We start from the raw sequence: 18610 nt of genomic DNA, 5'->3' as shown, positions 1-18610 counted from the left end.
GCATTTGCTTAGGGTCACATTCAAAGATTCCTTTTGTCTTTATTGATGTGCCTCATTATTAACACATGTTAGTGTTGTAGTGATTTGCAGAAATCCCATCTTAGATGCACACAGATATGTTATGGTCCAAAATACTCAAAAGAAAAAATGATTAAATACGAGCAGTGTCTGATTGTTTGTGGAAAGGCGTTTCAAGAGGAATGGAAAAAGCTACACAAGGACTCACTTCCCCAGGGTTTGAGATTCGTCTTCTGTGGCAATTGTAGGAGACTAGTGTTGACCGCAGGCAGTGTGATAAAATATAGCGGTGAAGAAGTTTTGTAAGAAAGGAGGAGCCAGGTTATGCAGTTTAAATTGAATGTGTTGAGCGATGGAATGTCAGTGAAGGTTTCTAACAGAAAGGATCGCGCAATCTTTACTGTAAGAGAGAGCGAGAAGAAGTCTACCTGAGTTAGATGTTCTAAAGTATAATTAATAAGCAACAAAAGATAAGCTGTAAAAAGATTGCAGTAGGGAAAATGTGGATTAAAGTTCCAGTGGCAGCAAAGGGAAGACAAGGGCAGAGGCTAGCAATATTTTCAGATGGTTGAAGATAAGTTTAGAGATATTTGCTGATGTGTTTCATGAAAGTCATGGGCCTGTTGAAGATGTCTTCCAGAAGAACTGGTTCAGTGGGAGGCAGGAGATACAATGAGAACTTTAGGTCCAAATATTAGTTGTTGAGCAAAAGAGAGTAGAGATGCGTCCATGGTTTTATTTCTGTGAGGAATTTTGTGAAAATGGAGAGTGTTGTGGAGGAGGTGGATATGGTAGAGATGTATAGTAAGCTCAAAATGGTTAACAACCATGGTAGATTTAGATTTAACAAAATATTTTAATATTGCCAACATGTTTCTTCTGACTAAAAGTAAGATCAATATTTTGGAGAAGCTCAGAGTATTCTCTTAAATCTGATAGAGAATCTTTGAAGGAATCTTAAGGTTAGGGAGTGGCAAAACTTCTTCCAACCTCAAAGACGTATCATTGTTTGCTTTTTCATATGCATTGTCAAAGTAGCAATGAGAACATGTGCAAAAGTCAGAAATTACAAGTATATTTCTGCAATGCTAAATATTTTCTCATAAGTTACTGAAAGGGTATAATTTTTTTTTTTTGCATCCAGTTTTTAATATACTATTTTGTGAATTGTTGCATCATGTTGTAAAATGTTCCTTTAATTGCTTATCAGAAACAAACTTTATGAATGAATGAAGATATTTTAAAATCTGCCTCTGGCAGAGTTCAGGATCATTTTAACTGCACAACTTTAAGTTGTAGGAATATCAGTGGAAGTGATGTCTGTGGTGGTAAATGGCCAAAAAAAAAAAGATTAACTAATAGAAGAAAAGGTGAGAATCAAGCACACAACCTTGAAGAACACCATGTGAGTTGCCAGGGAGAAGATGAACTTATTAAGGTGAAAACTATTTTTTGTAAGACATGCGCTGAACCAGGTCAGGACACTAGTGATGACAAAGCTTTGGATTTGAGATGGACACAGCTTTATTAAAAATTAGAGTTTGACAATGCCCTATAACAGTGTTATAAATATGCAGTATTTTTGTTATTGGGCACAAGGAGATTCCCATAAGACATTTGGGTTAAACTATTAGAATTAAATGCCTTTGAGCTAGCTGTGCATCCTATTCAAATTCCTTGGTATAAATCACAGGTCTTACTAAAGAAACACTTTTCCATGAGTTTTTAGCATAAGAGATTTTTCAGTATTCCAGAAATGTCAGGCCTTTTCCCCTGAATGCTTTATACATTTAGAGAGAAAAGTCAGAGTCATTTGTCTGGTGACAGATATATTTATCTGGGCACTAGACAGCACATCTGGGGAATCTGGGTAAAACGGCAATATTTAATGGTAAAGTAATGCGAGCTTCACCTCAGGTCTAGCACAGAAGAGGAAATAAAACAGAGACAAATTCAGTGACTGTCCAATAAAGTCACTGTTGTTTGGATTTGTATCAAGGGACTTTTACATTTATATATTTTTTATTACATTAATATATAAAATAACATAGTGCACACAAAATTCAAGCTAAGCACAAGAGCAAAGCGTAATCAAAGGACCCAAACAGAAAACCTGTCAGTTTGCAAGAAAAAATGTGTTTAAACATCAAGAAATTAGTTTTCAAACCTTCAGCTCATAAAGTTCTTTTTTCAACCATTCAAAAAATTATTGTAGCTAAACTCAGTAAAATGCAGGATTCTTTGCTTTATTCTCAGAAGTACTGGGACAAACAGCAGGCACATTCACTGAACATGTTTTTTCCTTGCCCCACAAAGTGCAAAGAGTTGAACTTGAGTTTGTTTAAAGTTTGTTTAAAAACTATAAACCATTCTACACTTGATTTGGCAAGTACAAGACAAATAGTTTTTTCTTTTTTTTTTATCAACCTCAGGCTGACCCATCCTTGAAAATTACACAGGAAAAGTCTTTGCCCAGGGCCCAAAGAGACCATCTGGAAAAGAATCAAATGCTGAGATGTGAAACACCCAAAACACTGAGCAAGAAAACAAACCCCCACTGTGGACAGTGGTGCTGATATTGCTGTCGGACATCCCATTTTTTGTACAGTATCTCCAGCCTTGCCCTCTTCAGGACCTTCACTGTTTCTATAAACCATCGCATGGGAAATTAGGAACAATCACTTTCCTGAGACAATAATGGGAGAGAGAAAATCAACAAGGTGTCATCTGGTGCAGCAAGGAAACCTAACAATGAGGTTTGGAGGAACTCCCCGAGGAGCTGAAGCCGACCGGCTGCCAGGCTCAGGCCTGCAGGAGTCAGATGTGTGAGGTGTGGAGATGAATGCTTATTAAGTCAGCACAAATGTCTACTCAACAGACATCAATCAAAAGTACACGTGTTCCTCTAACAGAGCAGCTGGACGATCAATTTTCAGCAGTTTTTTAACTTGAAAATGCATCAATTCTTTGTCAAGTGCTTTTGTTTTTCACACATTGCTGTACAAAAACATACATAATAGTATATCCCAGGCAGTGCTGAGTTACAGGAACAATTTAGGTGAAAGTCAAAACTTGCAACTTGATCCATTATATAGGTTTTAAAATGTAGTTTACATATGTGAGGGAGCACAGTTTTACTGTTTTAATCATTCAGCATGTCACTTCCAGTATTTACAATAACATACCTTGCTCTGAAGTTGCAGCCAGGAACATTTTTGGACTTCTCTAACCTGTAGACAGTGTCGGCACAGTGTGCTGACCTTTTGAATCCCTGCATCCACGTTCGTCAAGCAGGATAAAGGCAAGGTCAAAGGAGTGTGTATACACACCCAGCTATCCTGTTGTTATAGGCGGGAAAGTCCATTATATAGAAGCACAAGGCACAACTTACTTTGAATTTATGCTCTTATGCAACATTCTTAAAATATTAACACTTATATTGACTTAGCCACTAAAATAAATCTGTTTATGACAGTTTTGTGCTTCTGGGTAATTATGCACACACTAGAAATATAGTGTCTTGTTAAGGTATTATTTTGTCACATTTTGTCATCTTAGAACCTCAAACCTCAATGTATTTTATTAGGACATCTCACTAAGTACTGATGATCACTAAAAAATGCAAAAAGTATGGCACAGCTGCAAACGACCTAAGAAAGTGTTGTGCACCGAACCTAACAGGCCAGATAAGGTGTGCAATAATGACAGAAGCAACCAGAAAGTTTAATGAAACTCTAGAAAAGATGCATTGATCCATAATTCAGGCGGAAGAATCTGTGGATACAAAAGGAACTAGATGTTGACTCCAAAACCCCAACCTTTATAAAGAACTATCAAGAGTGAAGCCATTTTTAAAAGGAAGTTCGACTTACAGTTTGCTATAAGCCATTACAGCAACCACATCAAATGAGAAGTTAAAGTTAATTAAATTAAAGTTAAACTCTTTGGCCAACATGGAAAATGTTATTTGTGGCAAAAAGCTAACACTGTACATCAACCACATCGTAAAATACAGCGGTGGTTGCATCATGCTGTTACTTGTTACTTGTAAAGGTAACTGTTTGACTTGTGTTGTTAGAAAACGAATGAACGGAATGACATACAGAACAATCGTAGAAAACATGTTAGAGGTGACAAAAGACCTCAAACGCTGAGGTTCACGTTTGAGAGGGTCAAAACCTGTAAACATAAAATGGAATAGTTTAAGTCAGGGGTCCTCAAATCCAGGCCTCGAGGACCAATGTCTTCAACTTTTAGGAGTGTTGGACCAGTAACACATCTAAAAGCTGCAGGACACAAACTGTATCTGTAAAATTGTGTAAAGCATTAAAATTACAACAACAAAAGAGCTGTACATGCAGACATTTCCCATTGCACTGGCTTGTCAGTTCTACATGAAATAGAAAATGGTTAGTTCTTGACCTTATTTTACTTGAAGTAGACAACAAGCTTTTGGTGAAATTGATGCACCAAGTTGTGCCGCATCAGTTTAATGATGAGGCCTGTTGGTTCTGACCTTTTCCTCCAGCCTGACACAGTGATCCTCCCAACCATATAGGGGGCCTGAGTCCCCATATGGTTGTGTGTTTGTGTTCACAAACACAAGCTGCTCATTCATTCGGGTCCTGAGGAGACCAAATCAAATTACGAACACATATCTCCCACAATCTAGTGCGACAGGATCACCCTCTAGGCAGGGCTGAAATGGATACAGCAATATACAGCCAAAGGAAAAGCGGCAGGATGGAGCGGTGCGGGGGACAGAGAGGAGAGCAAGCACTGTGGGTGGGGAAGAATCCAAACTGTTGTAAATGTGGCGACAAAAGGCAGTTTAATTGATTCCATGGCATCTCATCAATTTTGATCAAAATGAAATGAGCCTCTGTACGTCTGAAAAGGTTAAAACAAATTGAACGAGGAAATCACAGCTGGTAATCACAGTTAGTCTAACAGGGAGCATTTAATGAGGAGATCGTCTCTCCACACTTCATTTCAGCCTCCTTTATGCCGTACATACATTTTTGTGTTTCCATTAATATTGGCATGCATATTAACGTGATGCTCACAACCACCTACAGAAATCAGAGTTGGTTCAAGTGGCTTCATGACTGAGAAACATTTGAGTGCTTTGCTTTATAAAAAAAGAAACTACCATAAAAATGGTTGTTTGAAAATAATAAAGACAAAATATGTTTAAAACGTGTAATTGTGTACCCAAGTTGAGAAAGCAAATACATTTGTCGATAAATTCTTCTTTTTACACAATGAGCATAAATGATGGGTCGTACAGACGTTTATTTAGGAAAATGAACCCCATAGAAACACGTAATATCATTCTGAAGGGACGGATAACACTGTCATTTTAAAGCAAAATTGACATTTTTGTAATGTTTCAAGAATAAAAATAATACAACTAAAGTGACACACAGAGCTTAATGACTCAACTGCACCCACAGCCAGACAAACAGGAAATATTTAATATACTCAACATCTGAGATTCTCCTGGTACATGCAGAAGAAAGAAAAAAAATTTTTTTTTAGCCTATTTCTTAAATATCTATTTGTCTTAACTAATTTTATTTGTTTTGATCAAATGTATCATTGGCTTGTTATTTTAAGCAGGATGCATTTTTACCAAATTATTATAATTACATTAGAGTTCAACATAAATAAAATATAATGCTTTTTTGTTTTAGGCTTTTAAATGTTTGTGTTAACAATCAGTTTTTATGCTCCAGTGCATCTCTGATGTTTCATTTATTATATTTTCTTTATTTATTCTTTTCAGCTGTAAAATTGTAAAAATAATTATTTGTCGATGGTCGTTATCATTTGTTGTTCTCACATCTGCAAAGCTCTTTGTGTTTTACTGTATGAAAAGTTCTGTAGAAATAAAATCAGACTCTTTGACACATTTCTGTATGAGTGTGCATGCAAAATGTGCACAGAAGTGAAGCCAGAGGCTCCGTGTTGTAAAATCATTGGAGAAACCTGAGAGGGAAACACAGGGCACCCCTAAAATCCCAGGAGAAGCCTCCTCCAAGGTTACAAGCAGGACAAAAAAACACACAGTTTCTCATATTAATCTCAGCTGGGCTTTTCTTTTTAGTTTGCAAGTTTCCCCCATGAATCCATGAGTTTTCTTTAAGTATCCCAACTTCCTTCCACAGTTAAAAAATATGTACCGGTATGTCAGAATAATTGGTCCCTATAAAATTTCAAGTAGGTTAGAGTGTTTTGAAGTGGAACCCACTGGGCTGGTATCCAGCTCCACTGTTGGGCCTGGACATCCAGCTGCCATGTCGTGGATGAAGGGATATTTTAGACTTATATTCTCACACCAGTAAAATATTGAGCTGAAAAATCATTGCTATGATTTTGCTTTGCTTTCTGTACGTACATTTGATTGAATTATTCTGCTAAAAATGTAATATTTTCTCACCGATTGCTCAAGAGTTAGAATTCACCAGAGATGCATTTATTTCTTTTACCCAAATGCATCTGGCTTCATAAGGAACATCCCTAATTTCTACGTATTAGGAAAACACCAGACAATGAGACACTAATTCTCATTTAACAAATGTATGTGTCAACCTAAATCTAATTTTGTTATCTAGGGTCCAAATGACACATTTTATTAAAACCCACAGGGCTGGATGGGCTCACACTAGACAGAGAGCAGCTAACTGCTGGCACCTTGTGGCTGTTTTAGAGAAACATCATTACAGCTGCTGAAAAAGTAATTAGATTTCTTGATGAATAATAAAAAAAAAAAGTTAAAAGGAAAAAAATAAATAAGGGAAACAAAGAGCAAGTATTCTGTTATTGTTTTATTCTAAAAAGCAAACTTTGCAATTTTCCAAAAACAAAACAAAACAAAAAAAAAAAACAATAATAACACAGCTCACGTAATTGCAATACGCTCCGCTAAATAAATAACAATGCGGCTTGTTACCCCTATGGAATATGCTGCTGTGAAGAAGCACTGTTGGCTTTTTGCTCACAAATTGCCCTATTTTCAATGCTTGATTTGCTTTAGTCAACTTAAAGCAGCACAGGCACTCTGCTGTCTCAGCAACAACTATCATCAGTAGAAATGCAAATAGGTACACATGCAAAGCAAACTTCTGGCTAATTACACGGCCGTCTTACAAGGTTTTTGTCCCTGAGCGCTGCAAAAAAGTGTAAGGCGCAGCATCTATGTTCATTGTAAACATAGCTTTTGTACAGAATATAACTCTGGCTCACCAGACTGGAAAGCTCTTACTGCAGCTTACTGAACACTAATTATACAGCAACACAGAAGCACAGGGATCCTTTGCTTATGATTAAAGATACGGTGGTTTGGCATTTTTGTTTCTTATGTAAATGCAAACCACAAAGACAAAGAATAAGGTGCACAGGGTCGTGTTAATCTCAGTGCAACAGAGTGGTTCTACAAAAAAATTAAAAATAGGATTCAAGTCTTACTATGTAAGACTGACCATGTCCTGCTAGGCTAAGATGATTCTGAACAGAAGATTAATCTTATTTTACTTTTTTTTTTATCCTACGACAAATACTCCTTATGTGATTATTAATTTCAAAATCTATAAGGCACTACTTTTTAAATAAAAAAGCACTCTAAAATCAAATTCTTTTATTGTTCGTCTTATATGGCAACAAGTTGGCCTTGAATTTCTTTGTTTTTTTGTTTTTGTTTTTTTTCTTGCCAGTGCAATCAAGCAAAGTTTACAGCCATTGGTAGTCTCAGTCATCCTTTTTGTCAGAGATGCTGTCCTCAGTCGCTTCTTCGCTACGGATTTGCCCGGCCAATTCCAGATCGCCCGGCAACTCTTGGATCGCTTGGTATCTCTGGAGCTCCAGGTAGGTTGTGAAGAGTTTGGCATACTCTGGGTGGCTTGAGGCAAACATCTGAAATTCATCTGAAAAAACATAGAATAACCATTAATATCCAGTGGAACTACAGGCATACCTGGAAGTTAAAGTAATGATAAATGTATTCAATTAGTCACTGCACACATTCCAGTGTCTGTGCAGAAACACTTGTACAAACAACCTCGGCGCATCTAAATGCCAAGATGTAGCTTGACGTGAAAGAGCTAGCACAATTAACTTACTGAAAGTGATAAAACCAGAACCATCTGCATTAATCTCGTTGAAGAGCTTCGTCACATCCATGTCTGGCACTCCCAGAGCAGAACGCAGCAGAGAGTTAAACTCGCTGAGGGAGATTTTCCCATCGTCATCTACGTCAAACAGCTGCAGCAGAGAAAGGAGAAAGTTAAGAGTTAAATTTTATGTTTCCTTTAAAGGCTGGCAGGCAGGGAAGGAAATTATTATTAAAGAACAGAAAGGGTGTTGGGAGACAAAATACAGCGACTTAAATTCTGTTGTAATAATTGGCAGAGGAAAAGCCTTCAGTTATTGTAAATAAATGCAAAAACTGTTTGTTCAAAATTATATTTGGTTTCATGTCCGGCAAAATGACTCCAGCAGACACTCTTTGTTAACTTGATGTTGTCCATGCCTTTCTGTCTCTGGTCTCTAGCTGCTTCTGACTGCTGTGCACAGACAGTAAAGGCAGATCTGGGAGCAGAATCTTTGTTCCTCATTATTTACTTAAAAAATCGAATGAAAAAATAACAGCAGCAGGAAACGCTGCCCAAATAGAATAAGTCTGATGAATAAAGAATTGCTAAAAAAAAAAAAAAAAAAAACCCACCAGTTTTGAAGGGCTCTTCCTACTCAAATACATAGGTTACCATCAATGTGACTATTTCCCCCCATCCTACCTGGAAAGCCATTTTTAGAACATCTTTGGTGTTTGCTGGTCGGCACAAGATGTTGACACCGATGACATATTCCCTGAAGTCAATTGTGCCATTCCCATCCTGCAGAGTGCAACACAAGCAAAGCTGACTATGTCAGGAATTCACTTTGTTTATCCTTCATCTGGAATTCATTAAATATATACCAGATTTTATCAACAGTTCTGACAGTGACACAAGAACAGCTGATGAGAAACAGAAGTTATTCTTATTTTTGAAACAAAGTACAGTTTAAACATCAAATGCGATACTGGAAGTTGCTTTTGCATTTAGTTCTGTTCATCAACTCAAAACTACACGCTCATTGGCTCCAATAAGAAAGATGTGCAATAGTTAAAGTAAACTAATTTCTGATCTCACACAAAATAAGTCCATCCATCTATTTTCTTGACACCCTTGTCCCTTATTGGGGTCGGGAGGGTTGCTGGTGCCTATCTCCAGCTACAAAATAAGTCATTTTTCATAATTTGTAGTAAATTTTAAGTTGATCATAGCATCTGTGCAATAGCACTAGTAGCTTTTATTCAACAGTAATCTGACAAGAAGGGGGCTGAGAGAAGAGGGTAAAGACATGAGGCAATTGCATTGAGGACGAGACTCGAAATCAGGAAGTAGCGCAGCTTTACACAGTACAGTGCAGATGGTACTCACACTGACATCTTGTTAAATTATTTTAAACCATAGAAACAATATGGAAGAAAACTAATTTCCAAAACAATTTGGTCCACTTTGATATTGAAACCCACCCGGTGCCTAAATACAAGACAGTGCAGGTTTTTAGCAAGAGTATTATTCAGCAGTCAAAGCTGCAATGAGACATAAAAGGATTTTGGAAACAAACTAAGCACATGTCCTCACCCTGTCAAACAAGGCAAACAGCTCAGCAAGAGCAGGGTTTACAGGAAGCTTTAGGATCCTCGCAAACTCTTCAATGGTTATGTTCCCTCCCTTGCAGGAAGAGGCCATGGCTGCAAAACTCTCAAGTTCCTTCTTCAAACAGTCCCACTTCAGACTACATGAACAAAGACAAAAGTGATTACCCTCCCCCCCCAACTTCTACTAAATTGGCATTGAAAAAAAAAGATACAGTCTGAAGAGGTGCAAGTGATGTTCTTACTTGAGTTTTCGACTGATTTTAGTGAACTCCACCAGGCCAGTCTCCATGGGAAGTGTCAGCTCTCCAGCTGAGATCATGAGGCGGCAGTCTTCATAAGTGTGGTCTGTCACTGGAACGCCCAAAGCCCTGAAGGTAAAAATCTCAGCAGTTATCCTAAATGCTTTTAGATGTGGATGCAAACAAAATGTAGGTATTCAAATATCATTGGTGCAGTGACCAAACTCAGCATGCTCCAGTGTTTCACACCAAAAAACATCATAATCCTCCATTTACTTTATAAATATATACTTCCAGTTTTCTATTGAGTCTTGTTCCTTTATGTACTCAAGGGGGGAAAAAAGTAAAATGGGTGATTCAAAGCAAGGGAGCTGTTTTGTATACCAGCTTTCAACAACAGACAAATGATTTCCATGAGACTTAACAGACACATGAACAATGAGCACTCACTTGGCCATGGTGTCTCTCACTCTGCTGGCAAAAAGAGGGGGGCATTTCTTCTCGTCCTCTTTGGGGACGTATGGTGGCATGAACTGGAAAACAGAACAAATAGGAGAAAAGGGTTGCAGAGAAGGTCAGGCAGAAAGCAAACTTCTAAGCCAGACACAGCGTTACCTCAACCTCCACGGTGGTGTAGAGCTGGCACAATGTCAGCAGCAGCACCCTAATCCTGTGTGTAAAACAAGGAGGAAGGTTCATTTAAAGTTGCAAAAAATACTGTTAATCTTTAAAATACTCCTAGATGTATAAAACATAAACACAGATTTCATGCAGGCATGGTGCGCCGACAAATCAAAAGTGAAACTCAAACACTATGAAGCCCACAGATTAAATTTGATCAATTAAACAAGATGGTAAATCATACTCACGCAGTACGACCTTGCCACGTCCAGGTCACTGTATCCTAAAGAGCAAACATTAGATATAAAAAGGTCTGAAATGTTTAAAAACATATTGTAATATGGAATGTGGAAAAGGCAAATCAGACGATAATTATCCAACACTGAGATTCCATGTATTTTGTTAAAGTAGTTAAGTGATGAGTGCTCGTTTATATCACTAAAGGATCATGAATCAAAAATGTTAGTTATTTTTGAGAAAGTTCCTTATTGCCTTCTAGTTGTGACTACAGCATGGGGGGATGCAAGCACATCATCATTAAATTGGGAAGTATACATCTTTATCATAATCAAAATCCCTGCATGATTATAACAAAATGTGAGTTATTGTACAGCAATCATAACACTCACCATTTTGTTGGGATATCTAAGAAGAACAGGCTGCACAGGAACCCCTGGGATAAAGGCGCCTGCACAAGACATGAGGCTATCATTATAGAAGAATTACAAATATGTAGCCTTAGTTGTTTTATTCATTATTTATTTTTATTGGAATGACATTCCTATTTTCTGACCTAACTCGGAACAAATCAGCCACACACTTGAGCAGAATCTACATTAAATATCGATGATTGGAGGTCACACATGAAGACGTTTTCTGGGTGAGTTTTAAGCTGAACACACAAGCAGAAGAAGAAACCATGCAACAAAAAGCTATGTTTTTGCTTAGCAGTATTTAATTTTATGAAAAGAAGAAAACAAATCACAAGACTGAGTAGTGGAAACTAAAACTAAAACAGCCAACAAATTAAAACTGTTAGCATTTGCAACTAAGACCAACTATACAGTTGTGTAAATATATATCAATAATTGCCTTCTAATACTTCTATTTGAATTATTAGTCAAATTTATACAATTATATATTTTACCATTTTTTATATCAAACAACGACAACATGACTGAATACATAATGCACCTTTCAAATTGTTATGTTTCTTATTAAGGGGAAAACGTCAGTCAAATCAAACTTTAAACAATTATTTTTAGTAACTGGTACCGAGTCGATCAAAGCGCAGTGAAGATTTTTAGCCCACTCTTTTTTGCAGAATTGTATGACATTAGCCAAAGTTGGATGGTTTTTGAGAATGCTCCTGCTAAGCCACACTAAAACGTTTTGTCTGGATTTAAGTCCAGACTTTGGCTATGCCACTCCAAAACCTGTCCATTTTACTACAGTCAAACCCTTCACTTTGGTAAGTTAGATTCTTTCTTTAATGGTTACTTGTCAAAGCATCAAATCTACCAAAGTAAAGTTAACCAAATTGGTGTGTTATGAAACTTTCACAGTTCAGGTTTTCACAGAAAAATGAAAGTGTCAGTCAAATTTCAAGTTTATGTGTATAACACATTTCATCAACTTTATACTGATATAAAGAAGGTAATTTAACTTGCAGCTTAAAAAAACAACAACTGGAAATTTGATTTAAGAAAGTCACAAGTCATTGAAGTTTACCTTGTTTAAAAGTGATAAGGCATGAGCGATTTGTGCATGTTCCCTCTGGAAATATCAGCACCTAAAGGACAAAACATTACTTTTATTTTAAAACTACTTTTTCCAGGTTATTCTAGTCATTTAGAAGTAATATAAACCTATTATGAGTACATTATGTAAAGTTATTTTGAAAAGTTTATTTGTTTAAATTATGCAATTTGCTAAGTAAATTACATTGTTTGCAAACAGATATTTTCATGGCAATGTTTCCACTAATTATAATGACACTAATTAAAATATAACATTTGGGATTATAAAATTAGATCAGACCAACAAAAAACACATATTCATTACAGAAACATGGGCTAAATAAAAAGTATGCTTACTAATTGCTTAAAGATTCTTTTATTCTAACAAACAAGCCTCAGAATGAGCTGTGGTTTCTTTCAGTTTCTGTCCTTGTGTTGTTTACGAACCTGTGGCCAACGGCCCTCAGATTTAGCCCGACTTTCGATCGCCAGGATTGTGTGCTTCCTGGAGTCTGGGTCAGTTCTAGAGACCAGAACTGGTTGGAAACAACGAATAATTCCTGCAGAGACAGTCAAACGTCCTTGATGTTGAAACATACAGGAAGAAAAAATGCAACACATTTCCCACTCTCTCTTTATGTTTCCATTGTATTATAGTATTTTAAGGAAGCAAGATATTTGTAACAGTTAACAGTTCAATCTTTACAAGAATCTTCACTAAAAACAATGTACCAGTGGTGTTTTTATTGATATTATGCTGGATATCGACACCAGAAATGTCACCACATATCATACATGCCTCCTACAATTAAAACACTGTAAAAGAGAGTGTGAAATTTTGCTGTCAGATGAAGACAGAAAAAAAACACATCTTAAAATAGTTTCACACTTTTGTCACTTCACAAGTTCACAAATACACACTTCATTCCCTCAAGCACACAAGCCTCAACGTTGTTTTCTTCAAGACGCAGCATGATTGAGAAATGTCTTACTGCCAAAGAGGGGCGTAGCCAGGTTCTCGACCCGAGAGACAGTGGAGGGCAGGCCGGATACAAGGCATGCAATCCCATCGAAAAAGGCGGAGTGGGGGGCCACCGCCAGAATGGGGGCCTCGAGGCTGCTGACCTGTTTACCCTTCACCACAACTCTGAATCCCATGGCAAAGTAGTAGGCCATCCCCAAGGCAGTCATCACTCTTTCACACATGAACCTATAAATGGTGCAGAAGAAAGTATACAGAACGAGCGTTTTATTAGCAATTTTCAGGGTTTCCTGTTGGCAGCTATTTTAGTTGTTCTTTAAGTAAAATAACAGAACTAAAATACTTGTGAAACAGGCTGGGTTTCCAAACTGAGCCTCTAACAAATGTCACTTCTGTAGACAAGGGAAAAGGCAGGAAGTGACACTGCAGAGTGAGTTACTTAGGCTAAATATTAACCAATGAAACTTTGAGCTCTAATAATTGGACTCCGTGTGGGAGGAAGCTTAAAATAATGCGATGCTAATTTCAGCTTAACATTAATACAGGCTACTGTATTGTGTACAGGGCACAAATTACTTTACTGCCCTGGAACAACAAATGGCTTTTACATCTAACAGGCATAAAGGTTGTAGATTAGGTGTTGATAGAACAAACTGCGTAGTAACGAATATTTAAACCTCAGAGATAATGTGATCAGAAACAAAGTTTAGAGTAAGAATTTGAGTGAGTCTGAGACTGTCCAAATTATGATGTTAGAGCAGTGAATAAGCTATCGTGCCATGTGGAGAGAATGGCTTGTTGGTGGATAAAGAAGACTGTGCTATGATCTGATCTATAAAATAAGCTTCTGTAGCTCAAACAGCTGAAAAGGTATTACTGTTTCTGACAAAGAGATGTCAGAATACAAAGGTTTACTTCACCTTTTTGCATTAAGTTAGTCACTTGATGCAATTTGCTGGGCTTTCTTTGATAAAAACATTTCAACCAGTTCGAAAAGCAAACAAAACTTGACTGCATTGTTTGATAATTATAATAAATTTGCAATGTATGTCACTGACTTGGGAATCTGTATGTCTGATTGAATTGTAATTTTTTTGTAAATTGCCTTGAGACAACAATTGTTGTGAATTGGAGTATAAATAAACTGAACTGAAGTGTCTTTCGGCGGGCAAATGCTCACTGTCACGGAGCCAAAAACTGTTTAGCAATCGTTTGAGGAACAGAGCAGTTAGTTAGAGGTGTTGACTTGGCCCTGCATTCCCCAGATCTCAAACAAATCCAGCATTTGTGGAATGTGCTGGAAGAATAAATCAAACACACACAGACCGCACCTTGCAGTTTGCACAACTTAAAGATATGCTGCTAACATTTTGGTGCCAGTCCGATACCTCACTGAATCACAATGTTTTGACTGCAAAACATATGGAGAAGAACATACTGAAAACATGCTGTCAAACTCATTTTTTAGGCACTTGAAAAGGAACACTTATGTAAAAGCAAGAATTGCTTCCCCTAATGCACCCTGATAATACTACTGACAATTTCCTTCCTGAGAGCTGTGGGGAGCTGAGGTAATGCTTGTGGGTTAGATATGATCTTGCAAGAAATGATTCAGCAGAAGAGCATGCACCAATCCTTAAGCCATGTCAGCTGCTATTATTTTGAGAAAGTGCAGACTTTTGCTGAGTCCATTTTATGACTCTGTAAAAGCTACTTCTCCTTGTTTTAGGTAAATTCTCTCATGGTGAAACCAAAGATGTTCTGTAGTTTTAAGTTATTTCTTCAGTGGTACGTTTTGGTAAGTTGACAATTTCCTATCTGCCCACTGAAGCATCGCTGGTGAAAAACCAGTGGGTTGGGAATCACTGATGGTCTATATTTCCCTAAGTATGACGGGAAATCTTATGCAAAAGACTTGGTATACGTCAATTCAAAAGTTTTATTTAATAATATTATAACTTGCCATGTTTTTAGTTTCATTTTATACAAAACGTTTTTTTGCCAGGGCAAAACGTCTGGAAACATTTTGGGTTGTGAAAAACAAAGAGTGTTTTTCTAGGGTAACACCCCAGTTATGATGAACAGAAAAAAATGGAAACATTATTAAAAATAGTTGGTCATATAACTGTTTACCTGTAGGGCAGCCGGTGGATGAATTTGCATATACAAATGTTAATCCACACAACCCTGATCGCAATCAAATAAACAAGATCATATCAATGTTAGCGTGTGGGCTTTTTACATATGTTTTTTTTTTCCAAGTTCTGTATTTGGTTTCTATTTTTGAATGGGTTTTAGAGTCAAAATAGTGATATGTAGTTAGTCAGTCATATACGTGGTTGGTTTCAGATATAAAAGTACACCACGGTATTAAAAAGCTATGGTTTCAAAACTGCTAAGCATTTCCGTCACACCGTTCATACACTTTTATCAAATGAATGCATGACAAAGTGCAAGCAAAACCAGAGAGATTTTTTCTGACTATATAGAGCATAAAGTAGTGCAGTGCTACACATCCTACACCACTAGTCAGATTGCTCAAAGAAGCCTGCTCTACTTTTTTGTGACACCGCAAAATTCTGATATCTGGAAACATTTTGGGTGGTGAAAAACAAAAAGGGTGTGAAAACTAGGGGATCACCACCAATCATCTGTTAAGCAATAAGCAGTACCCCACTAATAAACCAGATATTAACAGCAAATTATACTCTCCTTAATTTTGGCTGTCTAAAAAGCTGAAGCTGCCAACAGAAATACATCTGCATTGGCTATGTGCAATTTTTCTTCAACAAGGAAAGTACTCCAGTACCACAGCTTCTATCTTTTTCTTAGTGTCTTCTCCGTCCTCTCAAAGCCCAGTCGATCACAGCGGTCTCTTACTGAGAGAGATTCTGTTAGAGTTTCTTCAGGTTACAACACTATTGTTCCTTTCCACTGTCAACACATGTTATGCACTAGCAGAAATTGCTGTAAAGTCAATGACTCAATGCAATGAGGTGGGTTTCATTTGATAATGTTTTACCAACAAGCATTCGATTCTGAATCTACTGTATATCATTACAACTTTGAATTTATATCTTTAGAACAAGACTCTGTCTATATGATTGTAATGTGACAGACACATTTTATTATATGTTTTGAATATTAATTTGATATATTTGTCTGTTTGTAAAGAGATTGTGGTATGACATTTGTTGGGAATATATTGTGCTATATAAATAAAACAGAATTGAATTAAAGAGCAGAAGGATAAAAAAAGTTTAACATTTTGTGTAAAAAGAACTGCAAAACTAATACTAACTTAATGGGTGTTTATTCAATATAGCTACAAAAAGCTTCAGTCTATGTTAAATTACTGGAATGATAAATAAAATAAATGTTACATTTCACAAAACTGTAATAATCAATACTCAATACGTCATATTATAAAACATTATACTGGCAATGACAATGGAGGATGTATAAGTAGAAATATATTTAAGTACTTAAACTTAAACTGAAGTACTCCATACCTCTGACTGCAGGGTGTTTTTCTAAGCATTGGATGTTTTAAATGCTGACGTTTACCTTGATTTTTTTTTTTTTTTTTGATTTTGATTTTGAATGTCTAATTAAATCCTATGCGTGAAAATTAATGCCATTCCATTTTTTTTTGTTATTAAATATTTACTGATGTCTCACATGTGCATACAGTATCATTACTTTTTCCTACGTAGCCTTCAGTACCATTAATAGAGGTCATCGTGACGCTTGGCGAACGTTGTCTGCAAACGTCTAATTAACGTTTGCAGTCAACGTTCGCCAAACGTTCATAAAACGTTAAGAGGACGTTGTCTGAATGTTCAATGCTAACCGGGTAACTGTTTATGTATATCATCCAACATGACTCTTTTTTTTTCGTCCTTTTTCTCTAAGTTAGACAAATATGGAGAGAGTGTCATGGTTGGGGTCACTCGAAGCAGACATTGAAGCAGGATATGTTGAATCCATAGTTACCGTCTCCAGCCTGTCATTGGTTCCACTGCTCCTTTTAAAGGTTGTTTGAAGGTGATTATAAAAGCCACAGGCCAGGTCAACGTCAGAACAAGAGACATGAGGATGACCCGAAGAGGCACCAGGAAAATTCCCAACAGGACACACTGCAGGAAAAGGAGAGTGGGAATCATAAACACACAAGAATCAAATACAGCTACAGAACGAACAACGCCTGACAATCACGCGTTCCATTGTATAAACTCCCGTAGACCGAGAGCTCGTGAAAGTTCACAATCACCGTCATTGTTGGTGCTGCAAGCAGATTATCAAAGGCGATTAAAGGCCCTGGTTACACAGTGTGTGTCTTTCTGTGCGTGCTTTCACACAGCTGAAACGCAACATGAGCGCCGCGTTGCAAAATCAGCTACAACTTCAGAGCTTGCTTTAATAAGAGCACTAAAACAACCACCGTATACTCACTTTTATTAGTGTAGCCTTGGATATGTTGGTGTCTTGAACGAACGGGTTGATGACCGCAGGAAGGAGCAGAGATTGTTGTCTCGGCAGGGCGAACACTCGCTGTTGCGGCATCGTGTACAGTCTTCGGTAAAGCAGGCAGTCACTGCGCCGTTATGTTGTGTTATCATCACACTTCCTTTAACTGGGGTTTGTTCTCTTTTCTTCCCGCATCATGCGACCGGTGCAGCTTACACTTACACAGACCTACAGGGTCTGACAACGGCGAAGCTCCACCTCCAAAGTGATTGAAACCGCTGCCACTGAATATTTTTTGCACTCATGGTTTTTTTTATTATTATTATTTTGCTTTACCTTAAAACAGTATCTGCTCTCCCGCTCTATTTCAATTCTAATGAAATTTATGTCACAAACAGGCTAAAGGCCACAGCACTAATCTATAGTGTATGTGAGATTAATACATGTAGGTAAATGTGTCCCTACATTTCTCCACAAGATGGCGCAATTTCACATTAAACTTTAGGAATGAAAGTCTTCCGTTGACCGTTTATGGCAAGCCGTTTGTGTTTGTATTCAAAATTCCGCTTGCCATACACTTTAAAGTTGGATGAGTTTTAACCACGTGAGTACTATAAATAAATACTTACAAATATACAAATTATCAAACCCATCTGGTTTTTGGTTTGGTTTATTAGGTAAATTGGAAACAGTAAATATAGTAAAGATGTAAGGATTGGCCAAAATATTTAACAAAGTTTTCTGAGAATTATTACAGGTTGCCAAAGTACCACCAGATGTATTTGTGAACAAGTTTTAGCGACTTACTTTTGTGGTTAGACTTTGGGCACTATCT

The 18610-nt window shown here is 37.2% G+C and overlaps 1 protein-coding gene across 1 annotated transcript; it reads right to left on the bottom strand.

Moving 5' to 3' along the window:
• Window positions 1-7642: 7642 nt before the first annotated feature.
• lpcat2 (lysophosphatidylcholine acyltransferase 2) lies at window positions 7643-18252 on the bottom strand. The gene is made up of 14 exons (XM_008405577.3): window positions 17761-18252; window positions 17302-17444; window positions 13316-13533; window positions 12771-12883; window positions 12316-12376; window positions 11214-11272; window positions 10833-10867; window positions 10579-10633; window positions 10414-10496; window positions 9967-10092; window positions 9708-9861; window positions 8814-8912; window positions 8139-8280; window positions 7643-7943 (listed from the first exon to the last, which is right to left on the bottom strand). The coding sequence occupies exons 1-14, from the start codon at window positions 17869-17871 to the stop codon at window positions 7768-7770; spliced, it is 1575 nt and encodes a 524-aa protein (XP_008403799.1). The 5' UTR covers window positions 17872-18252; the 3' UTR covers window positions 7643-7767.
• Between the last annotated feature and the right edge of the window lie 358 nt (window positions 18253-18610).

Source organism: Poecilia reticulata, chromosome 3, assembly GCF_904066995.2.
Source record: "Poecilia reticulata chromosome 3, P_reticulata-male-v2, whole genome shotgun sequence".
In the NCBI taxonomy this organism is placed as follows: Eukaryota; Metazoa; Chordata; class Actinopteri; order Cyprinodontiformes; family Poeciliidae; genus Poecilia; species Poecilia reticulata.
The sequence above is the reverse complement of the archived record's forward strand: the minus strand, read 5'-3'. Positions and strand labels throughout refer to the sequence as shown.